The 25694-nt window shown below is 35.3% G+C and overlaps 2 protein-coding genes across 4 annotated transcripts; both read left to right on the forward strand.

Moving 5' to 3' along the window:
• Positions 1-7052: 7052 nt before the first annotated feature.
• Positions 7053-11391, forward strand: LOC133856569 (pentatricopeptide repeat-containing protein At1g62260, mitochondrial). 2 transcript variants are annotated; one of them, XM_062291626.1, is made up of 3 exons: positions 7053-7167; positions 7343-9895; positions 11010-11391. In XM_062291626.1, exon 2 carries the CDS (start codon positions 7435-7437, stop codon positions 9511-9513), a length of 2079 nt encoding a protein of 692 aa, XP_062147610.1. In that variant the 5' UTR covers positions 7053-7167; positions 7343-7434; the 3' UTR covers positions 9514-9895; positions 11010-11391. The 2 variants fall into 2 exon arrangements, with proteins under 2 accessions (XP_062147610.1, XP_062147611.1); XM_062291627.1 differs by having other exon boundaries at positions 7154-7238.
• A 2588-nt stretch (positions 11392-13979) lies between these two features.
• Positions 13980-25512, forward strand: LOC133857897 (uncharacterized). Of its 2 annotated transcripts, none has more exons than XM_062293274.1 (16): positions 13980-14275; positions 14384-14545; positions 16035-16214; positions 16525-16582; positions 17047-17097; positions 17238-17320; positions 18000-18087; positions 18829-18870; positions 18958-19032; positions 19247-19315; positions 20103-20218; positions 21003-21115; positions 21847-21926; positions 22094-22214; positions 23882-23948; positions 25341-25512. In XM_062293274.1, the coding sequence occupies exons 1-16, from the start codon at positions 14025-14027 to the stop codon at positions 25432-25434; spliced, it is 1650 nt and encodes a 549-aa protein (XP_062149258.1). In that variant the 5' UTR covers positions 13980-14024; the 3' UTR covers positions 25435-25512. The 2 variants fall into 2 exon arrangements, with proteins under 2 accessions (XP_062149258.1, XP_062149257.1); XM_062293273.1 differs by lacking the exon at positions 25341-25512 and adding an exon at positions 24818-25080 and having other exon boundaries at positions 13981-14275.
• The last annotated feature ends 182 nt before the right edge of the window (positions 25513-25694 follow it).

The following is a 25694-nucleotide window of genomic DNA, read 5'->3' on the forward strand; positions in this document are numbered from 1 at the left end:
TTAGCCCATGCGAAAAAATCACAATCACCATCTCTCTACATGAAAAAAGGAAGGCAAAAAATTATTGAGCATAAGACAAGCGAACAAAGTATAATACAATCTTAATTTCAAAAATTACCTTGTAGTTTTCACACCCATACCACTTCCTAATGCTATTAGATGTAGTCCAAGCGTACCTTACACGTGCAGGTACTCCACAATAACATAATCGACGTACAGTTGCCGCATCACTATTTATCGACATTTAGTCGTGCCTACGCAAAAGACATTTTGTACCTCATAACATAGAATCCAACCAACCAACCCACCCACAAAAGCAAAAATCTCATTTTGTACCTCATCCAACGAACCACATAACATTTTGTACCTCATAACTAATCATCCAACCAACCAAGCATGTCAAACAAGCAAGCATCTCATAACATAATTATTTTGATCTAATCATAATTATCTATCTTCAATGTTTTCAGAACAATGATCAAAGTGATTCCGAAACCTTGATGACCACACCAATTGATCCAATGTGAAACATATGTGACCGAGATTTCCTTAAACATAATTCATGATGATTAGCTGTGGATTGTAATGCTCTAACAAAATTGACAATTGAGAATACATGTACTCACTGTCAAACATGGAAATTAACCAGCAACAATAAGACTCGATTTGTACAAATGGAACAAAAAACAAAATTATTTGAAATAGATTACCACCCATCAACAATAACGACCTAGAGCCTATGACAATCAATCCAACAAGCAAAAATCAACCATAGATTACCGCCCATCAGCAACCATAAATTTCAATACCATAACATGCCCGAAACATCTTCCAATTAATTCAAATGCAACCAGTCAACCATTCCTTAAAAATCAAAACTCAGCTCTCAAAAGTCATTTTGCTATCCTCTAACAGACCATAAATGTGTTAAAACCCTAAAAACAAAAACCACTTTAATGTATGAAAAAGCTGGTATAAAGCCACAATAGGACAATGGCGGCAACTTACAACGGCGGTGCTGGGGTCAACGCAGCTGGGTGTTGGGGAAATTTTCAGAGTGGAAAAATGGCCGAATGACTTCGAGTCCTTGAAGCTGTTGATGGCTGGGCAGAAAAGACTTTGGTGTCGGTGACGCCGAAGTTTTTTTCGTCTCCAACAGTGCGACACAAAATCTCTCCCTGGCTTCCAATCATGACCTGCGTGGAAGGTATACCCAATACTAGTCAAGCTGAAGTAAAGTAAAGAAGTGATGTCGGGCGATTTAAGTTTGGATTCAAACTCTGAGGACAGGGGCATTTTCGGTGGTTTGAGTCCTAAAATATCACGTGCCGTGCACGTGATGTGTTTTCCATCCATTCTGACGGGAAGAGCTAACGGAGTGGCCATTTTGGGAGTCGTTGGCAGTTTGGGGGGCCAGAGTCGGAGTGTTGACAGTTTAGGGGGCTATCCACAAAACGGGTGGTAATTTGGGGGGCTAAACTGTAATTTTTCCTAAAAACTATAAAATCACAAAATATTAAACAAAGTTTATAACTTAAAAAAAAATCACGTAAAAATAAATCAAAGCCTTTAATTAGAAACTTGTCGAATATCTCAAAAATAATATTTTGAGATATTAAAAAAAAAAATACTAGATTCAGATTTCTTCTCCTTTTATTTATTTATTTTTATTATTTTTTATCTATTCCCCTTACCCTTTTTTTTTACCCACCGAATGCATAAGAAGTGGAGAGTTTGTTCTTGTCTTTAGAAAAAGGGATAATTGCACCGTTGGTCCCTGTGGTATGCCATAATTATTTTTCACTCCCTATGGTTTAAAAAGTTCATTGGAGGTCCTTGTGGTTAGCAATAATTACAAATCGATCCCTACAGTCAAATTCCGTTAAAAATTTTAACAGATTCCATCAAATACCACATCAGCGCCACGTGTCATCAATAAGATGGTGACACGTGTCTATCTTAATAAAAAAAAATATAAATTTATTAAAAAATAAATAAATATACTTATTTTTTAAAAAACAAAAAATAAAAAAAGAAAGAAAAGAGGGGGCAAGGGGTGGCCAGGCCACCCCCATTGGCCGGGGGAGTTCTTGAGAATTCCTTTTCTTGTTTCTTTGCTATTTTCTTCTTGCTTTGTTTGAGCTTTCTAAGCTACTGGCCGAATGAGAAAGAGAGAGGGACAAAATTTTCTTTGCTGATTCTGTTACAAGCCGAGAAAGGAGGAGGGGAGAGTTTTTGTTTTGGGGACTGAATTCATGGTTTTTCTGCAATAAATTAAGACACACAAAGGGAGGAAGAGACGGTGTCTTCTGCAGCTTTGTTGCTGCAGTTGAGGGACAAGGACAGACAGAGAGAGGAGGAAAGAGCAAGAAAAGTTTACCTGTGGGGCACAAACGAACCGAGAGAGAGCTCTTCCTTTTATAGCAATTTAGATGGTTAGGATTGCTTTAGGTGAGTTTGATCCAACGGATGGGACTCCTTCTTGGGTAGCAAGTTTAGATCCATGGCCGAGAATCACCCTTGAGTAGCAAGTTTGGTTAGAGACAGCTTGGGCAACACGTTTGGCTTCAAGAAGGGGAGATATTTGTACAAAAAAAAAAAAAAAAATCAATTAAAGGGAAACCACCTACTGAAACTTGAGAGAGGATTGAATCAACGTGGGCCGGGTTGAGCTTCATATGCTGGGCTGGGTTGTTTAAAAAATGTGGGTATAAAATGGGCCCATAAATGTTAGATATCAATTTTCGTCCAAAACAGGGGTAGTAGTTTTTGCAGGTGTTTTCATACCCTTAACAAAGTCCAAAAATTATAAAATTCGAAGAGTAGTTAAAGGACTTTGAGACAAGCGTTTTGAATTTTGAATCGACCAAAACGAAGCTCGTTTGACCCTGCTTCCGTTATTTCAAAGTTTAAGGCTCGTTTGAACTGAAACTATAAAGAGTTCTTAATAAATGAATATTTATTTTCATAAATATTCATATTTATTCTTTTGTCTTATTATTAAGTTTTAAATCATATTTTAAGATATTTTATTTAATATCTTAAAATACGGGGTGTTACAACCTTCCCCCCTTAACAGAATTTCGTCCCCGAAATTCATGAGGAGATTTAGATTTCTAAATCTAAAGTCAAAACAACTTAGATTTTAAGATGTAGCATGCTTATGTATGAGACTCTAATTTATTCCTATCATTTCCATTTCTATTTATCTGCTTCAACGTAAAGGTTTGCTCTTATTGTAGACCTCGTCTATTTTGTTCATCTGTGTTAGAAGTATCTGATCAGATCATTGTATTAGAAATACCTTAAGTAATATTTTGAGGTCAACATCTTAGCCTTCCGCAAAGCCATTTGAGGTTAATTAAGGTAGAGACACTATCTTGGTTTTAAATTCTTGCTTGTGGTGATTTATTATGATATGGTTTATGTTTTGAGGTCTGAATAATTAAAGACTATGTCTTAATTGAGGATAGGAACTGTTAGACTCAGAATTAATGTTTACGGATTTTCTAATGGAAAGAAACTCCAGCCTCTAAGGATTAATTAAGCACAGTCTTTTATCAAGACATTGGACTCTGAATAAGTTTCTTCCCTAGAATTGGGCGGTGGAATTTCAATAACACGAGAGGGAAGACTTTTCTTGAGAAGTATCGAATAGCAAAGTCAGAGCTATGTATTCTCAATATAGAAGACCGAATCTAAGTTAGGTTAAACTTTATTGGTTGAGTGTACTTAACAAGTATGTGACACTCGCTCAATCGCGAGTATACTATCTTGTTTTTCGACGAGGTTTATAAGGAAGTATACACAAATCTACCAATCCATATTGAATAAAGGTTGGTACCCTCGCCTTAGTCGGTAGATTGACTCATAGAATAGATCATGGTACTATATAAAATATTATTTTCTTATACCCTTTTTGAAAGGATATGAAAAACTGTTTATCATGGTCAAAGTTTTCGTGTATAATAAGTTTCTTTCTTAAAAGAAGTAGATGAAATTTTAACTAAAGAACTACTACATATATATATATATTCATATAATGAATTATAGACATATATGTGCTATTCCTGGAAAAAAAAAATGTGCTTGCTTTAAATTATAGGCATGTTTTATAGCTCAAGTTCGCATTCCTCTTATATCCCAAAATGGGGGCGTGACAAGTGCCACACATGAGATGGCGTGTTTAGAGTCCCACATTGCCAAGGTATACCTGGGTTGTGGGGTTTATAAGCCTTAAGCAAACATCTTCCCTTAAAGTGCATTTTTGTGGAAGAGTAAGGTTCAATGGATTTTATCATGGTATTAAAGCTTCAAGGCTTTGGACAATGTTGGGCCTTTCATTCTGTTGTACACGTGTTTGGACAATAGTGCCACATGTGAGGGGGCATATTAAGAGTTCCACATTGTCAAGGCATATATATACCTAGGTTGTGGGTTTTATAAGCCTTGAGCAAACCTATTCTCTTAAGGTGTCTTTTGTGGAAGAGTAAGGTTCAATAGACTTTATCATGGTATTAGAGTTTTAGGGCCTTGGACAATATTGAGCCTTCCTTCCGTTGTACATGTGTTTGGACAATAGTGCCACTAAGAGTTCCACATTGCCAAAGTGTACTTGGGTTGTGAGCTTTATAAGCCTTGAGCAAACATCTTCCCTTAATGTGCCTTTTGTGGAAGAATAATGCTCAATCTTTATCAGGTGGCATACTATTTGTAGTGTTTATGTAGAGGTTATTAGGACTATTAAACAGAACATATTCAAATAGATATGCCATTATGGTGATAATTCATACATTTATGCTTTTAAAGTTTTGCTATTCATGGCAACATGGTTTACTCTAAACATCGTAACTTTTCAAGATCCATGATGTATTATAATGAATAAACATTTGATAGAATTACAATTTAATGTACCTATAGGTTGGTTGAGAGAAACACCATGAACATCAGTGTGCTATATATTTCCCAATACGCTTTAATTTGAAGTAACAACATATGTGCTATTTAAATTAACTCTCTTTCACTTTCTTTTGGTATATCATATCTCCTCACTTTCTTTCACTCTCTTTCACTTTCTTTTGATATTAAATCGATTCTATAGTATAATACATGTATGATAATAAAAATATGATGCTAACAATTATAGTGATACACAACACAAGGAACTAAGTATGTGCATTGCAAATGCCATCCCAACTAGTATTAAAAAACAGTTTTAAAAAAATAACTACCCTTCTGTTGCAAATTTATCATGACAAATGACTTTCTCATGAACTTGGATATTCAAACTTGCTGACAAACGAAGTTCCCCATTCAATCGATCACAACATAAACTTGTACGGAAAACTTTATATATCGCCTTGATTTTTTTTTACCAATTCTATAATTATACTCATAAACTTTAAAAAATGTCAATTTAATGTATTCAAATTTATTTTTTTTCAATTTTACCTATTTGTTAGAATTTTTCGTTAAATCCTAATGGAGGGATATCAAAATTCTTAAAAGAACACTTTAAAGTTTAAGAAAAAATAGGAGTATTTTGGAAATTTTGATAGAATTTAACTGAAAATCCTAACTGACTGGTGAAATTGAAAAAAATTTGAAAAAGATAAATACAATAAGTTAACACTTTTTCAAGTTTAAAAGTATGATTGTAAAAGTTATTTTCGAATTTTGAAAAAAAATAGAAAAAGGGTTAACGGAAATATTTTTGGATACTTTTTAAAACAGAAAACTGAATGAAAAAATACGATAAAAAAATTCTCTAAAATAAAAAAATTAGGCTCTCAAACTGTCTCATTTGTTTAATTGTTATTTACTTCTTTCTTTTTATTGTCATGTTTCTTTCATAAACTACACATTCGAGTTTTGATCTCTTGACCTTTTCGAACTTGGTTTGAAAATTCTTGTAAAAATGGAGAAATAGATTTTGAAACTGGATATCTTATAATGTAATTACCTGAAAATAATTGTCTATAATATTAGAATTTTATATTATGGTGAATAAAGGAGCTTTGTGGTATCAAGAAACAACTATATATGGACGCCATGATTGATATTTATTTTTTTTATAAGTAATAAAAGTTTTATTAAAAAAGCGTAAAATACCCATAAGTACATAGGACTTATACACACGAACAAGCAAATCAGCCTACAAAAAAGAAACCCTAACACAAGGACCTAAGCTCTTAAATCCAAAAACCCTAAAACCTAACCCACAAAAGACACAACACTGCGTCATGTGAGCCTTACCTTTTTAACGGCATGATTGATATATAAAACTTTGAAATGCTGTAATACTCAATACGAAGGATTAAATCTATACTTAAGCAAAGCTAAAAATAAAAATATATCATAGTTACGACATGGGAAAGCATGCTCTTTTTTAGTTGTGTGTAGTGGTTTTTCAGGTGTTCATTGAATGTGTTAATGGTCCACAACTATTGTAATAGTATTTTTAGTGAGCTCTTTAAATTTAACTTTTTTCTAAACGTTTAAAAAAACTCGTAAAAAAAATATCGTTTAACAAACTATCTACTTTATTTCAAAATTTAACTTTTGTTGGACAAGCTCAAAGTCAAAAAGTGGAAGCTATTTAGATTTTTAAGTTTATATATTCATTTTTCTTGTCTCTTTTATTTACCAAGAACTAAGAAAGAATTAAAAAAAAGAATATTTACCAAGGGATGGCTTTCCTCTTAATTTTTGTTTTTTTTTCAAGTTTTATATATTTAATATATTTTTTTAATAAAAATAACACGTGTCATTATTCTATTGGTGTTGACATTACACACTAACAAGATACGTCTAAGTGTTTTGATAGAATTTATCAGTAGGAACTAAATTGTCATTTGACCCACCCCGATAACATACAAATTATTTTTTATATTAAAATAAATAATTTATAATTTAAATCAACCGAAAAAACTGATTTTACGTTTGTCCAAAATAGCTCAACACGGAAAAACAAAATCCACGGATCGCCAGCGTGTCCGAGATCTGATCCTTCTGATCATAAACTTCCAGCCATTGGATCCAAATTCCAAAAACCTCCGATATCCAAATCGGTCCGCTATAAATTACACACCGTCCGCCTCATCGAACCTTAACACCAAAATTTTCTCTCTTAGTTAGAGTATTGGTATGGCCGCCATGGGAGGTTAGGTGAGTCGTTGAATCTCATAGATCTTCACATCTCTTTCAGTGTTACTTGGGTCTGATTTCTTTTGAAATAGGTCTGCAAATAAAATTTTGTAATATATTTTATTTCATTTTCCCGTTCCAAATATCCAAAGTTTTATTACGTTCTTACTAAAAGTCTTATTTTTATTATCTGCAGTCTTGGAAAACAAGCAACCCAAACTCCAAATAAGTCATTGAAATGGCATACCGTTTACCTCTTGTTTGTCTAGTGGGGTCACTGGGGTGGGTATGAGCATCCGGCTGCGTCTCCCATCGAAGCTGAACCGTCTTTCAATGACCAACTTGGTGATTGTTTGGAGGAGAATCCGCAGCCGAGACTTGGCTGTTTATGGACTCAGGAATATGCAGCCCCTTTGTGGTTGGCCAATGTCGACTTGCAGATCTAACAATGGGTTTGTTCCATCAATTTATTTCACCTCAGCTTCGAGACCCAAGAGTTCTTTTCGGGGCACAGGCTTATATTCATTAAATAAAAAGATCTCCCATTTGATACGGACTGGTCGGCTTTGTGAAGCGAGAACCGTGTTTGATAATGCGGAGCACCGAAACACTGTTACCTGGAATTCAATGATAAGTGGGTATGTCCAACGAAGAGAGCTAGCCAAGGCACGTGAGTTGTTCGATGAGTTGCCTGAAAAAGATATTGTGTCGTGGAACTTGATGATTTCAGGTTATATGTCGTGTCGTGGAAGTAGGTATATTGAGGAGGGGAAGAACTTGTTTGACAACATGCCGAAGAGAGATTGTGTTTCGTGGAACACGATTATCAGTGGGTATGCAAGGATTGGCAGGATGGAGGAAGGCTTAGGCCTTTTTAATAGCATGCCTGAGCGGAGTGTTGTTTCTTGGAATGCTATGATTACTGGGTTTTTACATAATGGTAATGTGGAGCGTGCCATTGAGTTTTTTGAGAGAATGCCAGAACGGGATGCGGCTTCTCTTAGTGCACTTGTATCGGGTCTTATTCAGAATGGTGAATTGGATAAAGCTGCAAAAGTTCTAACTGAACACGGTAACAAGGATGAAGGCAGAGAAGATTTAGTGCATGCATATAATACTTTGATTGCAGGCTATGGTCAGTGGGGAAGGTTTGAAGAAGCTCGAAACCTTTTCGATCAGATTCCATTTTGTCCTGATGGAGGTAAAGAGGGAAATGGAATGTTCGAGAGAAATGTGGTATCATGGAATTCTATGATTATGTGCTATGTGAAAGCGGGAGATATTGCTTCTGCCAGGGAACTTTTTGACCTCATGACAGAAAGAGATACTTTTTCCTGGAATACTATGATCAGTGGCTATGTCCACTGGTCAAATATGGAAGATGCCTCAAAACTCTTTAGTAAAATGCCAAATCCTGATACCCTGTCATGGAATACAATGATCTCAGGGTTTATGGAAATCGGTAGTTTAAAACTTGCTAATGATTTCTTTGAGAGGATGCCCCAGAAAAACCTGGTGTCGTGGAACACCATGATAGCAGGGTATGAGAAAAATGAGGACTATAAAGGAGCGGTTAAGTTCTTCACTCAGATGCTACTCGAAGGAGAGAAACCTGATAGGCACACTTTGTCTTCAGTTCTCAGTGTGTCTACTGGGTTGGTCGATCTTCACCTGGGTATGCAGATTCATCAGCTGGTCTCAAAGACAATTCTTCCAGATGTGCCCATAAATAACTCTCTCATTACCATGTATTCAAGATGTGGGGAAATAGACCGGGCACAGACCATTTTTGATGAGATGAAACTGCCGAAAGATGTGATCTCTTGGAATGCAATGATTGGAGGTTACGCATCTCATGGTTTTTCTGAAAAGGCACTTGAACTTTTTAAATTGATGAAAAGGCGTAAAGTGCAGCCTACATTTGTAACATTTATTTCGGTTTTGAATGCATGTGCTCATGCAGGATTAGTTGAAGAAGGTCGGAAGCAATTCCAATCCATGAGTAGTGAATATGGTATAGTTCCACAGGTTGAACACTTTGCTGCACTTGTGGATGTTGTGTGTCGACACGGTCAGCTTGAGGAGGCCATGGATTTGATCAATAGGATGCCATGCAAACCAGATACGGCTGTGTGGGGTGCATTATTAGGTGCTTGTAGGGTGCATCACAATGTAGAGCTGGCTCAAGTTGCAGCTGAAGCATTGATGAGACTTGAACCAGGAAGTTCGGCCCCATATGTGTTGCTATATAATCTATATGTCGATATGGGACAATGGGACAGTGCAGCAGAATTGAGAATGATAATGGAAAAAAATAAGATCAGAAAGCAACCGGGGTATAGTTGGGTTGATTCTTCATCTTTCTGATGATGGTTTTGCACTAATCAATCGCACTGATTCATGGAATCGCTGGTGTTATTTATCATGTTTGTTGGTTCCTCTAAATTATGAACATGTAAAATCAGTCTACAGTTTTCAGTATTCTTATTTGTGCCATGCATGCAGAGAGAAAATTTAGGAGCAAAGGTAGAAAAGATCAGCTTGAATGAAATATTTGAGCACTGCTCCTCATGTTGGTTGGATGCAAAGGAAAGAAGACTGTCTCGAGAAGGGAAATCAACATTTCTACTGGCATTTTCTGCTTTTGTGAATGTTTACATATAAGCTGGAGCAGATGATTTGGATGGGCAAACTCTGTGAATATGAATTACATATACATGTTGCGCTGCAGATCTTTTACAGCTTGGAGGTTTGCCAAATACTTCCTTTCTGTTTCACTCATGAGCATCGCCAATTTTTCACCTTGGTTTAATCACCCAAAGGAAAAATTCTATATTTTTTTTTTTGATGAATAGGAGAAATTTCATTAAAAGCGCAAAGTGCAAAATACGATATTAATGTAAACTCTGGTTAGCCTTTGTCTTTATGCTTCATACTGCCACCCAACTGAGATAACAACTGGCTTAGTCCATGAATTTCAATTATTCTTTTATAATTCATGAACGGAAATTTTATAATAGTGCCTACAATACTCATGTAAGTTCTATGTCCCTACACCTAATGGTAGAATAGCAAGTTTGAAAGCTATATCAGAGCTATGTAAAAATTCCTCACTGTGAATACATCTATAGCTTTTTTGCTTCATCTTCCCCTTTCCTGGAACTCTCTAACTTATTTATGAGATTTCCCCTGTTTTCAACATTGTTGAAACCTGACATAGATACCTCTTAGATCCTATTTTCTTGTTCCCTGACAATTGTTTGGACTTCCAGGGTTTGTGGTCATGTTTTTTGTTTTTGCAAGAAGCAAAGGCATTTTCTTCATATGGAGACTAACGATTAAATGTTCGAACATATGGATGCATAGGGAGAGGCTAATGAATGTTAGCGGAACTTCCTTCATGGATGGACCAAGTGCCATAATTCCATTGGAGTTATGGTTTGGAATTTCTATGACGGGGCATTTTGTTGCTATCCACTGCCATTGTTTTGAAATGTTTGGCTCTACCGTACCATTGATCAACAATTTCAGCCATGCTTGTTGAATTAGATCATCTTTTCATAACTTGGTACAATTAGTGTAGATCGCTGAATTTTATTAATATTCGAATTTTACAAAGTTAATGCTTAACAAGTCAGGAGTGAATTGGCCATGTTTCATCCTTTCATTGTGATTTATTAAAATAATTAGGAAATGACCACCTCTTTTCTCTAATCCTCTTCTTAAGAGAACTGTAGCTTGTGTGATATGCTTAATAACAAGTCTTGATGGGGTTTTGATCTTGTCATCATTCCTTCCTCCTTTTATTTTGTGGCCGGCTTGATATCATGTGTGGTTTTATTACATTAATTTATATGTTCCAGGTGAACCCTTTTGGGTCTACTGTGGCCTGATATTTCATATGGAACATAAAAGTTGGGGAGCTCATTCCCCTCATAGAAGCAAGACAAGTGTGTTGTGAAGAGTATCAAGCAGTGGAATGGCCAATAACATCAAGATATGGACTCCAAAGGCCCTTGAGAGAGCGATGTACAGGATTTTGAATGTATATTATTGCTTCATTTGTGTAGAGACTTGTATGTATCTTTTCTAAAAATAAAAATTAGGAGGACTGGATGGACGTAAAACATTCATTTTGTCATTTTATTTCTCCTACACGGATTGGTCGATTCATTGTCCATTCTAATTGAGTTTTTGGTGGTCATAGACTATTGAAGATTATTTATTCAATTTTCGTTCTTTTTCCTTGCTTTGGGGGTGGGCTGTGAGGTCTTTCACATTTTTATGTTTACTAGAAAGAGCGAAACCCTTCTAGGCTAGGAAAATATTCCGGGTTCATTTCGATTTGTGATTTTAAAAGCACAATTAAGTGTTTGAGGAAATCGCATTTCAGTTCTTTTAAAATTGCAGTTTAACCTTTAAAAGTATGCATTTTTAAAAATGCTTCTGTTTGCCTGTGATTTGAAAACACGTATTTGTATACATTTCTAGATCACAATTTTTTAAAATGCACTTCTAAACAATAGATTTTCTATAATTTGATTTAAAATTGCACGCACTCAATTGATCCGAGAACATCTCAGGATGTGCAAGAAGCTGCTGAAATGAATTTAGGCACTTAATCCACTTAGTCCACCCATCTAGTAAAGTCGGACAAGTCTTTGATATTGAGCTAGTATTTCAATTTTTTAAATGACGTGGTAGCATATTCACTAGATGACATTATGTACATTATTTAGATTCAACAAAATAAAATCATGACATTGAAATGGTTTATCTCCATTTTAAAGTGAAATGAAAATAATCTTATTGGAGCTGGTATATATTGTAAGCAACTTAGGTAACTCCGGATTAATTGATATGTTAAATGTGGACACGTGTACTAGTTTTTTTTGGCAACTTTTCTTTTTGGTGTTAGTTTTTATGGTGTTTAGTAATAATAAAAGACAAATGTAAAAATGTCACTTTATGTCTTTTTAGTATTTTTTCAAAACTAACGTGACTTTTAAAATTATTATTGGATTAAAATTTTATAGTAATTTATTAAAAATTCAATAAAATAATTTTATTACAAATTCAGTTTTGGTTTAGCATTACTCATTGGAAAAATTGCACCATTGGTCCCTGTAGTTAACTTAAATTACAAATCACTCCCTGTCGTTACGTCGTATCAAAATTAATTCAAATATCCTTGTGGTTTGCATAATTTACAAATTTCTCATTTGAGTCAAATTTCGTTAAAAATTTTGACAGATTCCGTTAGGCGTTATATCATTACCAATAAAGTGATGTCACGTGTCATTCTTAATAAAAAAATATAAATATATTAAATTAATTTTTTTTTTAAAGTTTTATTTATTTATATTCTTAATGTATTTATGGGATGGAGAACTCTTTTTCTTTTTTTCTTTTTAAGAGAGAAAGGAAATGGGAACTTTACAAGTAATTTAAAGGAAATTGATTTTTGCACAAAAAAAAAAATGCACAACTTTTACAAAACCAAGACATATTGGTGGGATCCATGCATGGTGGGACCTCATACATAGGTCCCACCAATGTGTCTTAATTGTGTAAAAATTGTTCACTTTTAGTTGTGCAACTAACTCATCCCATAATTTAAATTTCGCTCACAGTCACATAGCTGCTAGGCAAGAGTTGTTTTATACGTGGCTCTTGTCTCCGTAGTGGCAAGTTTACTTTCGTTTTTTTATTTTTATTTTTAAAGAAAAAATCAGATAAAAAAAAAATCAAAATTTTTGGTACGTTAAACTGAAACACGAAAAAAAGAGTAATACTATATATGACCCTTGTGTCTTTCTTTTGTCCTTATATAATTGATGTGTCTCTTAAAATCATCATTTGGATTAAAATTTAATATAAGTCTTTCATAAATTCAATATTATTTTTTTTTTTTAGCAGGTCTTTTTTGTACTCGAAGCTCCGTGGTGTGCCCCTTTTGACAGTTGAAACTGGCATCAAGACAAATGAGAGTGCGAACCGCAGCACCCACTCACAACAAAACTCGCCATGCCGCTGCAACAAGCTCGACAGACAACTTTCCACCAAAATTTGTGCCTTTTTGCTAAATCCCCATTTGACAAAAGGCACAAATTTGGAGTGTATAGATTTTTGAGGCCTCCATATTTTTTAGGAATAATTGCACCGTTGGTCCCTGTGGTATGCCATAATTATTTTTCACTCTCTATGGTTTAAAAAGTGCATGAGAGATCCTTGTGGTATGCAATAATTACAAATCGATCATTGGCGTCAAATTCTGTTAAAATTTTTAACAGATTCTGTCAAATGCCACGTCTTATTGGAGACACGTGGCGCTGACATGGACATCTTAATAAAATAATATAAATTTATTAAAAAATAAATAAATAAACTTATTTTTTTAAAAAAAAAAAAGAAAAAAGAAAAAAAAAATGGGGCAAGGGGGTGGCCAGGCCACCCCAGCCAATGGGAGTGGCCGCGCGCCACCCCCAATGGCCTGGGGTGGCCGTGCACCACCCCCATTGGCTGGGGGTGGCTGCCACCCCCTTGCCCCATTTTTTTTTTTTGCATATCAGCGCCACGTGTCGCCAATAAGATGGCAACACATGACGTTGACGTGTCATTTGATGAAATCTGTTAAAAATTTGAACAGAATTTGATGTTAGGGATCGATTTGTAATTATTATATACCACAAGGACCTTCCATGCACTTTTTAAACCATAGAGAATGAAAAATAATTATGACATACCACAATGACCAACGGTTCAATTATCCCAATTTTTTATAAGCAGTGTATTTTGGAGTATTACAGCAAGCACGTATATACATATCACGGACCTCTCCACCAGCAGTGCATAGAGTGAGAGCAGTGCGTTGAAGGATGCGGCGAAGGAGCTTCAGCAGCGGCGCTACGAGCGCGTTGAAGGAAAAGAAATGGGACGCGCTGATCATCGGCGGTGGCCACAACGGCCTCACAGCCGCCGCCTACCTCGCACGCGCCGACCTGTCCGTCGCCGTCCTCGAGCGCCGGCACCTCATCGGTGGCGCCGCAATCACCGAAGAACTCGTCCCCGGCTTCAAGTTCTCCCGCTGCAGCTACCTCCAGAGCCTCCTCCGACCCTCAATCATCAGGTAAGTCCCACATTATTACGATAAATCGATTTGATTAATTGCGATCGATCAACTTAATATTAATTACGCAACTGTGTTTGTTTTCTTTGATTGTGTTGGATGGAAAAGGGAGTTAGAGTTACGGCGTCACGGATTGAGGCTCTTGAAGAGGAGTCCGTCCTCGTTTACGCCTTGTTTGGACGGTCATTATCTTCTATTGGGGCCTGATAAGGAACTCAATCGCTCAGAGATTTCCAAGTTCTCGGAACGAGACGCCGATGCTTATCCAAGGTGACAAATTAGAAGGTCTTTTAAATTTCTAATAAAAAGTTGCGATTAAATGCGCCTTCCTTTTCTTTTCTTTTCTTTGGTTTTGACGGAAGCTATATATAGAAAAGAAAAAAAGAACGGCGTCTTCAATTTTACTGCAATATTCAAGAACTCATTAATTCATCAACTTCCTTCTTCAATATATAATCAGGACCCTTCTTATACAGTAAAGTAAATATAAGGCTTTAAAAGGAAAGAAACTAATGCTAGAATCAATCTAAAGATTTACATTTTCTTAAATATGGAAAGTCTAGAATCAATCTAAGAGCATCTCCCGCAATGCTATACTTGACCAAAAAGTGTAATTCATCATTGTAGCAATTTCTTTTTTTTTTTAAACGATTTATTCACTCCTCTGTCCTTCTCCCATCCTCTTACTTTTGAAAATCACCATTGGAACTGTATGGTCCATGTGAGTCCCTCATATTGGCCCCAATCTAATAATGATTTTCAAAAGAAGGAGGATGGGAGAAAGACGAGGAGGATGTATAACTCATCTTTCTTTCTTTTTTTTTTTTTTTTAATACACACTCCAATAGATTCTCTATTCTCTTATATACTTTCTTTATTTTATTTTTTAATTTTTTTGTTTAATGATATTCTTGCCAACACTCATTTTAAAACATTCATCTTTTCTAAACGGATAAAAAGGGTCATAAATATGACCGTTGCATTTTTTTAACTGTCATATTTCTCCAAGTGGGTGTTGAGAAGAGAAACAATAAAATAACCAAAGAGTATTGTTGAGAATGAATAAAATAAAACAACATTTTGCTACAGTAATTAGCTACAACTTGAGAATCACCGTACCAATTTTTTTTTTTTTTTTTACATAAGCTATTGGACATGATTTCTCTCTCATATTAGCTAAATATACACAATATGGGGCTTTTAGAGCATCTGGAGATGATCTAAAGAAACTAATGCTAGCAATTTAAAGATAGGAAAACTAGAACTAAAAAAGTATAAGTCCTAATCTAATAGGAGAAATAATAATGCTAAGATATTCAAAATAAGGAAAGAAAATTGGTTTGGGACTGTGATCAATTAGGGAAAAGTTCTCGCATACGTACAGCCTCCCGCTCGAGTGGAGCGTTCTGCTTTGGCTCCTCTTGAGCCCCCATCAAGCGGGCATTGAGCAGAGCATCATGTTGCTCTGGCTCACGCCACCGCTCAACCACCCAACGAGCGGCACAATCTATTTGCTCGGGCAGCCGCTCGAGTCTTTGAAAGGCATTGCTTGAGCAGTGTCGGAGGCTGTCCTACATCAGTTTTTTAAGTTCTCTGATCATGAATGGTATAATGAAGACTTGAGATTCCAATTCAATACCCCATGCTGATACCATGTAAAAATCACTTAAACTGATAGGAAATGGTGTATGCAATCATTTCTGTAATATTCAAACAAAACTTTTATAAATTATGTTGAGCATTTTTCTTTTGATAATAGGTATGAAAATCAGCTAGAGAAGTTCTGTAAATTCATGGATCCGCTTTTGGATTCAGCCCCTCCTGAATCTTTGCAAGGTGAGTCGTCTTTTAAGGATCAATTCAAGAATAGAATGCACCGATCAGCTTTTTGGGCTCGTTGTCTGCGGCAGGCTGTAGCCTTGGGCCAGAAAGATATGATGTAAGAGTTCTTGTCCTTGATGTGTAGTGTTTTCCTTCTTGTGTTAACGCTTTGCTTGGTGGTTTATATTGTTACATTTAACTACAAATGGCATTCCCCTAGTTGGGGGTCTCTCTTGTATACTCTTTGTGTACTTGGGTTGCTCAATTTCTAATAAGATTAAATTAATTATAAAATAAAAAACTAGGAAAGGCATAATAGGGGGATTTACTCTAGTCGAGTCCATGTGGATTCCATAGTTTGAATGATGTAAAAATTCTGAATTACGGTCTCAACCTTTTTATGATATGTATTTATTCACTTTTGACAGGGACTTTATGGACCTTTTATTGTCCCCGGCTTCAAAGGTTTTGAATAACTGGTTTGAGGTTGTCATTAAAATCTTAATTTATTTGAATTTTATCCTTTAAATTTGTGGGCTGTAATTGTCAAGAAGATATATTATTTGCATTTGTGTTAAGAGCGCGTATGTTCTATTAACTAGTTATTTATAAGTCTAGTTACTTATAAAAAAGAAACAAACTAGCTATAAGTCTAGTCATATGAAAATCTCACTTGGAAAAAATATTGAACTTTTATTCGTTGACATAGTACAATATTTTACTGGATGGTCATACCTTTGTCTCTAAAGTATAGTAGTATCCATTCTTAATTATTTGGTATGAGTTATTCATGCTATAGTTCACCTCTGCTCATCAAAGTGTTTTCCTAGTGATTTGGAATATACCCTTTTTTGGGGTTATAATTTAGGATGATAATGTTCTGATGGGGCTTATGCAGTTTTATGCTTATCAGTTAATTGAATGTTTATTACCGATTTTGCTATTTACAGACAGATGTTCTGAAGGCAACCCTTGCAACAGATGCTGTAATAGGAGCTACGGTAAGATTTGTTCTTAAAAAATTGAGAAGCATTCTATGGAATACAAATAGACACGCACACTCTAAAAAACAATATGTCACTCTTTCTGCTACATTATAAGTATTAATGTACCATTTGACCTCATAAAATCTGTACTGTAGGCAAGTGTCCATACACCCGGCTCTGGATATGTTTTACTTCATCACATGATGGGAGAAACTGACAGTGATCACGGAATTTGGTCGTATGTATCTCTAACGATGGCTTGAAGTGTAATTTGTTTATCAAAGAAACAGAACAGTAAACTGCCTCTGATCCCTTTCCTATTTAAAAGAAATCTAGAATTCATCAATTATCAGTAGCCAACTATTATTTTGTATACTTGAATGCCAATAAAAATGAAGCATTGATATATGATAATTCTAGTCTACCTGCATGGGGCTAGTTAGATGGCAAGAAAATATGGCCTAGCACAGAATAGCAATGCCATAATTTGTTTTGGAAAGCAGAAGAAAGGGATGCTGCATCCTATAATAACTTGAAGACAAATAAACTTGATCATTTTGGGAAAATTCTAAAAATATGTAAGACATTATGTTTTCGTGACTTCCATCAACTTCAGCAAACTTCACATTTAGAGTGAAATTTGCAGAAACAATGCGGCATTCTGCATCTCTAAAGCATTATATATTTTTCTTAAAATCATATTCCATGCCCATTTGTTGGTCAAGATTAATTTAGTACATTTCAAAAATAAAAAAAATAAAAAAATAAAAAATCCCAAATTAATGCTTTCTCCTTTTCTTGTTAAGCTTGGTAGTTATTGAGTTAGCCATCATGCATTTAGATTTATACAAGTATGACTTATTGCTTCAGGTCCCTCTTAGAGAACAGGTGTACTTGAAAACCATTGTTTCCTGTAGGTATGTGGAAGGTGGGATGGGTTCAGTATCCTTGGCTATCGGTAATGCTGCTAGGGAACATGGGGCTCATATTGTGACAAGTGCGGAGGTATATATGTCTGGAATCACTCCAGTAGGTCTTAGTAATGCCTTCCCCCTCATTAAGTGATTTATCATTATTCTATAAACTTCAATTTTATATCTATTTGGTTGCATCGGTATAATTTTGGAGTCAAAACACAAACGGGGGATATGCAGGGGAATCTTTGATTCAAGAAACTGTGTCAAATTTTGAAAAAATTGCGTGCATGGTTCAAATAAATTGAAATAATGGAATGTATCGAAATGGGTGGGCAGTTACGACATCATGAAAATACTGTTCACAATTTAATCTATGGATTTGTTCTGGTAATATGTTAAAAGTTGCATTACTTGATGCCTCATTTGGCATGTCGGCATGCGGAGGTTTTGCCCTATTGCTCCTTACGAATCTGAGTGCCTACAGGGGGAAAGACCTAGAGCTTGGGACCTTTTTCTAACTAGTCACCGAAGTCGAAGTTTAGAAGGGTGGATTTGACCATCAAGTAGGTCCCTTATTGCTTCTGGTCAAAAGAATTTACACAATGGTACATCAAACACCCAAAGAATTCAGATGATAATGATGTGGATGATGAATTTAAATGTGATATTCTTTATACATTCTTTAATTCAATGATCACTGTGAAATAGACTAGGAGTAATTCATCTCAAACAATTTTTCTTCATTGTTTTCTTAATATTCTTCGGCTTCTTCTTTTTTTTTTTCTTTTTCTTTTTTTCTACCCTTGACTTTTTCACTTATGAAATTTAGGTTTCACAATTGTCGATTGAAGACTCTGGTGCAGTGAATGGGGTTAGTTTGCTACGTGGCTTTCCTCAATGAAGCCAATTTCAAAGCTTGGTCAAACTAATTATTCTACACTTGGCTAACATCATTTAGGTATTGCTGGCTGATGGTACACTGGTGCATTCTTCAATTGTTTTATCAAACGCAACACCATATAAAACTTTCATGGTATAATTTTGACCCTGCTCATTTAAGTTGCCAGTACCATAAACATACACAAGTGATGTTGTAATTATAAGAAAGGCATTTAGACTTATCCAAAAAAAAAAAAAAAAGAAAAAAAAAAAAAGAAAAAGAAAAAGAAAAGGCATTTAGGTTATATTTCTGAACCCTCGTCTGCATGAATTTAATGTTGATTATAGTTTTTGTTCGTGTGACACAGGATTTAGTGCCTAAAAATGTTCTTCCTGATGATTTCATCCAAGCTATTAAGTACTCTGACTACAGTTCTGTAAGCTCCTTGTATGACTTTATTTACCATCAGACAGTTCGTGCATTTACCTTCTATTGTGTGTCACTTTGTTTGATATATTGGTAGAAAAACACATGTATAAACAACTTCTTGTAGTGTAGTCTATTGAAGAAGTCTGATGTAATGTGCAATTCTTTAATACTTGAGATTTAACCATCAATTGAACTTGGTCCAATTTAATACATGATTGATTGTGGGATGAGGCTATGATCATTGGTAAAGGCTTCAGGTGGTTGCTTTCATCATAGTGTTATTGGGCTCAATTGACTAAGATTCCCATGCTACCTTTCTTTCTACAGAGTATCATTACTAAAAACCATTGCTTTATGTTGCTTTGCAATAAGAAAAATATTAGCAATCTATCAGCCTGAAGGATATAGAAAATCATGGTTGACAGAAACTAGGACCGTGTAGTAAATGAACTAAGATGGATAAGTAAAGACCACAAGAAGCATGAATCAGCTAAATCCTCTGGTTTGTTGTGTACCTTAGTACTTTGTTATCCTTGGCAAAATAGTCTGCTAGAAAGATCCCAGATCACGTCATGAACTTGAAAGCACTGTAAACTTCCATCATTCTGGAAAGTACTAAAATCTTGAAATCTGCACAAAGTTTACAACAGTTTATAACAATCGTAGCCTAATTTCTAGTACATACAAATTACCAAGTGAGCATATAAAGCAAATTGCAAATTGTAGCGGGACTTCTTTCCCGGTACTTTAAGTTACTTACTTCCTCTGTATGTGGCTCGCATCTACTGAAACAGGGAACTACAAAAATAAACTTAGCAGTTGATAAATTGCCCCAGTTTCAATGTTGCAAGCTAGGCCATCCTGATGCTGGTCCTCAGCATGTCGGCACCATTCATATTGGTTCTGAAAGGTGTGCTACTATCTCAGCTTAAATAATATCTGGGTTCTTGATCCTTCTTTGTTTCTTGTTTGATCTCTGAGACAGTTAACTAAAAAGGTCATTTGGTGGTCAACATTGTTGATCTTTAATCTTGGGCCTCGGAGCCACTAAAAGTTTGTGCTTATTCTTTGGCCATTTGTTTTGAATAGAGTGAAAGGTAGCTGAACATGAATAGCTGACCCAAAAATATTGAATGACAATGGTACTCTGTTTAGAGGCACTTTTAACCTGCTATCTCATTGGACTAAACTCATCTAAAGTGGTTCAGTTTTTGTTAATTTTTCGACTTTGGAAGAGGGGGAGGTGTCTGGTGGACAGACTCTCTTACCACCACCATCAAGCAGGTTGAAAAGGCAGAGGAGAGTTTATGCAGCTAACTCAACATATAACTTAGGGATAGGGCTAAGCATGCTGATAGACATTGGGGGTTGTTGCAGTTATGGGATCAACTTTTGTTGAACCGTTTGGATAACATTCCTCACAGGTTGTTCCCCTTCCCAAACAGACTAACAAAACAAGAGTGAGTGGTAGCCTAAGATGAGAGTGAATGGTAATAGATTTATTTGAACTGTCTAGCTATATCATTTAATGGTCAACTATCTTCAAAAGTAGAGTGATCCTGTCAATCTTCAATATAAAGCGTTCCTACCTTTAATTTTAGATTTCATTTGTGCACCTTAACCTTTATTTTTTACATGTAGTATTATAATACAATCCCATGCATTCTTATTCCTGTTCTGTCTCTCTCCTTAAGTATGGAGGAGATTCATGCAGCCTGTCAAGATGCTACCAATGGATTACCATCAAGAAGACCAATTATTGAAATGACAATTCCCTCTGTACTTGACAGGACTATATCTCCACCTGGTACTTTGTTTTTGATGCATTTTTGGTATCTTATTTGTCGTAACATTTTTATGTACTTTGTTAAATTGATGGGTTCTGTGCACTTGCATGGTTTTACATACCAAAGGCACAGAAGGTGCAGTGAAGCTCCAATTCTCCATTCACTCTCATGTTGGTCATGAAAAAGATGTCCTACCAACTGATATTTACCTTCTTACTCTTCCAGCAATCACTCACAAATTTTCCTGTTTAGCCTGCCTTTCATTAATTTGCAAAATGCATATCTCATATTCTTTATACACTTCTAATTTATGTTTTATGTATTTTACGTTGTAATTTTCACATCAAACCTTTTTTCTGTTGCTGTTAGTCATTCAAGCTAATTATGTATCTTCTCCTTTACATATATATTCAAAGTAAAATGATGTCCTAGAATAAACCTGAAATGTTCTTAAATAAAAATGGAAAAAGAAAAGGAATAGATTAGTAACTAGGATTTCCCCCTATAAGCTATTGTGTTAAAACCAAACCACTCTCCGGAGAAGCCATATTTTCGATGATCTTTGCTACATTTTGTTTTTCTTAGTAATGAAGTTCTTTCGTGGTATGGACTAGGAGCATGGTCTAGAGTTGTTTTCATTCCAGTTAGTTCTTTCTATTTACTTTTTTCACCAAGTATTTCCAAATCAATTATTAAGCTTTACTGTATCAACATGGCAAGAATTATCTGTGTTCTTTTTTGCTTTTCATAGGTAAGCATGTGATCAATCTGTTTATTCAATACACACCCTATAAACCATTGGATGGTAGCTGGGGAGATCCTGCTTATAGAGTAAGTTATATTTTAGAAGTTTATGCATTGACATTTGTATTGAAATTACTTCTTACTTTTTACATAAAACGTAGAGTTCTTGTTCCCTACCACATTAGTTTAATTTGCCTCTACTGTTCTAAAATGTTTTCTAATCCTTGGATAATTGACAATTCTCTTCTTTGCAGGACTCATTCGCACAAAAATGTTTCACCTTGATTGACGAATATGCCCCTTCATTCAGCACATCAATTATTGGCTATGACATGTTGACTCCGCCAGATCTTGAAAGGGAATTTGGCTTGACAGGTACTTCATTACCACAAATCTTGGCCTAGGAATTTAGGCAGATGTTCAAGCAACTAAAGTTAGGGTCTAATTGGCACTCTGTTGAAATTTTTCAAGACTTAGGATTTCAATTCCAAGGTTATTGCAGTAAGAATTGGTAGGATTGATTCTAGTGTTTGGGTGACAAATATTTGGTAGCTGAGTTGAAATCATAAACGAAATGAGTAATACTATTCTTCATATCCATTTCACACCAGCTGACGTGGCGTGTTTTAAGTGGCTTTTCATGTCAACCACTTAAAGAGAGCGACATTGCTATAGGTTCGATTCATCAATGTCGTCAGTAACAGATTGATGTTGTCCTAATACATGTGGATTAAGCTTCTTTGTTTTTTTTCTTGAGAAATGCTAGACATCACAATTTTTTTTCTCAAAAATTCGTTCCCAAATGATGTGTCACAATCCCATGAGATTATGACATATTTCCCAAAATGATGTGTCAAATGATAAATCACATGAAATTGTTACACATCATTTGAGAACCAACTTTTGGATAAAAAATTTGGGATGTATAGCATTCCCCCTTTGTTTTTTTTTACTCATAATACCTTGCAATTGTTGTCGTTTCGTCGAATGGCTCAAAGTAAACAACAATGTCGAATCAGGCCACCCCTTGCCTTGAAAGAATTCACATGTGGCCACCAGCTTTCACAAAAATAAGGGGAGATATGCTGCTTATTGCTCTATGCTATAGTCAAGTCGTCGTGTATCTTTCTGATCTCCTTTCCTTCTATTTATCATATTTGTGACTCTTGCTACATGCTGTTTGTACCTCTATATAAAAAAACTATCTTGTTTTTGATCTTTAAGCCCACCTTGAACCAGCAATGTTTTTGTCAGGTTATGGAAAGACAAGATCCCAAGTTTCATTCTTTTGAAGAGCATCCATTTTTTTTCTAGCATAGCTCCTTTCTAATTCTCTCCACCTTAAACTAGAGGTTGGAAACCCCTAGTGGAAAGACAAGATCCCAAGTTTCATTCTTTTGAATTTCTAACATAGTTCCTTTCTAATTCTCTCCACCTTAAACTAGAGGTTGGAAACCCCGTCACGCAGGATCGATGTATCCATCAATGTGGAAGGTAATCTTCATTTCAAGACACCCGTTGGCATAATTATTGGAAGGTTCGAGGCACACAACTTGGCACGAAAAACGCAAAGGAAAGCAATTAAAACATGCCATGTCAATCAGTATGAAATGAGTGTAAAGAATAAAATTACTCAAACAAAATGATCAGTTCTTGCATTTGAAAAGAAAAAAGATACTCAAGTGCATCACAATTTATTGGTAAAACTTGAAAGGGGTTTAAGTGTAAAATTCCCATCAAAGGACGGGCCCCCACTCGTGCTACTCACTCACTTTAGCGATGATTCAATGTTAGCTTCAGTTGAACCAGCTAAATAATGTTAAAAAGCACCTGCATTAAATCATCAAAAATATAGTCCATTATTGTTCTTCTTCTTCCTCAGATGGACGAGTTGTTAACTCTGACTGTATTCTTATAAATTAACATATCTGCTTATCACACAATTTCACAAAGTTCCTATTTCTTGTACAATTCTAACATTATGAGATATCTAACATTATAATATCTCATGAAATCCCTGGTTCTTAAATGATTTTCAACAGGAGGAAATATCTTCCATGGTGCTATGGGATTGGATTCTCTCTTTCTCATGCGACCGGTAAAAGGATGGTACGTTAAAGTATTATTAAATAATTAAATCAATTATTTTCTATCCGCTTAAGCTTTTGAGATAAGTGATAATTTAACCTAGTAAATCATACAAAATATTTATGTTGATAAATGCTATAAACCACACTTTTATCCCATTAATATTCTACAATACTGATGTTGCACTAATCAACCCTTGATTTATTTATTTATAATTTTTTTAGAGTAATGCTATGCTGCATCTCCATTCCATCCTTATCTCATTGGGATAATGTGTCAATGTCTATTAGCCCTTGTTACAAAAAATAAATAAATAAATTCAATGGGCATTGCCACCTTAGCAGTAGGATGTGGATGTAGTATGTAGCATTTCTTTTTCTTTTTTTTAACAACGGTTGATTGGCACTGCTACATCAGCATAGTAGAATAAAAGCGTGGTTTCTAGTATTACATGTCGTGACAGTAGCAATTAACCTAATTTTATTTATTTTTTATTTTTTATTTTTATTTTTAACAATGGATGATTTTAACTATTACGTTAACATGGTGGGATAATGGTAGGACAAAAGCGGTTTTCAACAATACTCATAAGTGGTTTTTAGGCAATGATGCATACTACACCCCTATCACACTTATTTCATTGGGCTAATGTAGCAGTACCCATCAACCTTTGTTAAAAAAGAAAAATTAAAAACATAAAAATTAAAGGTTGATGGGCACTGTCACATCATCCCAATGAGATGAGGGTGGAATAAGAGTGCAGTATTTACCATTTCTCCTCTTATGGTCATGATAGAAACTATTCTCAATTTTGCCATTTCTTACCATCTTTATTACATGGGGGGGAGCCATTGAAATATAATATGGCTTATGTTATTTTGGAAACGAAGGTCAAATTATAGGACTCCACTCCGAGGGTTGTACCTGTGTGGGAGCGGCACCCATCCCGGTGGTGGTGTGATGGGTTCACCTGGACGTAATGCTGCGCATATTGTTCTTCAAGATGTCAAGAAACATTTGAATTAATATATGGGAATGGGATGATCATTCGCAGGTGGTCTGAAATGTTTTTAATTTCTTTTATCCTTTTGATAGGATTTTCTTTCATTTATATCTTACTTAAGAATGTGGGGGAACAAGCCACTCTTTTGCACTGCACAAACTATCCTTTTGTCACGATTTGAGTTGTTCATTTCAGTCCAGAAAAAGGGTATTGCACCAATCCGATGGCAGTGAGCTAGACTTTCGAGAAGTCACAAAATCTGAGACGACCCATTTTTTTTTTTTTTTTTTTTTTTCAAATAAAAAATTTAGATTTAAGTGCAATTCTAAACCAATCTGTTTATTGCAGAACAGGAAATACAATCTTTATCGATTTGTAATACCTAATCGAACGACGTTCAAACGATACAGGCAAATAAGATTATATCCAAAGAGCAATCTGGATCAACAGAAGGAATGCAGGGGATGGTACACACTGGCGTTCAATACCAAAGAGAGAGATTAATGGTGTGTTTGGGACTGCAATTTTGTAGAGAAAAAGTGAGATTTTAAACCAAATCGCAAAAAATGAATAGTTTGGGAACTACATTTTTAAAAAATTGCGATTTGAAAACGCAGTAAACTATTTTTTCAAATTGTAGGCAATGTAGTGCTTTTTTGAAAATACATAATTTTAGAAGGCCAACTTCCGATTTTAATGGTTAAACTGCGATTTTTGTCAAACGCTTAATTGGATTTTTAAAAATCACTTTCAAATCGCACATT

The sequence above is a fragment of the Alnus glutinosa genome, chromosome 14, assembly GCF_958979055.1.
Source record: "Alnus glutinosa chromosome 14, dhAlnGlut1.1, whole genome shotgun sequence".
NCBI lineage: Eukaryota > Viridiplantae > Streptophyta > Magnoliopsida > Fagales > Betulaceae > Alnus > Alnus glutinosa.

What these genes read in the sequence shown, in the direction of transcription:
- LOC133856569 (XM_062291626.1), top strand. Translation starts at nt 7,435, where the DNA reads ATGAGCATCCGGCTGCGTCTCCCATCGAAGCTGAACCGTCTTTCAATG.
- LOC133857897 (XM_062293273.1), top strand. Translation starts at nt 14,025, where the DNA reads ATGCGGCGAAGGAGCTTCAGCAGCGGCGCTACGAGCGCGTTGAAGGAA. An exon ending in ATATTGTGACAAGTGCGGAG is followed by an intron (nt 18,088 to 18,828) that starts GTATATATGTCT and finishes TATGAAATTTAG; the next exon opens with GTTTCACAATTGTCGATTGA. An exon ending in ATTCATATTGGTTCTGAAAG is followed by an intron (nt 20,219 to 21,002) that starts GTGTGCTACTAT and finishes TCTCTCCTTAAG; the next exon opens with TATGGAGGAGATTCATGCAG.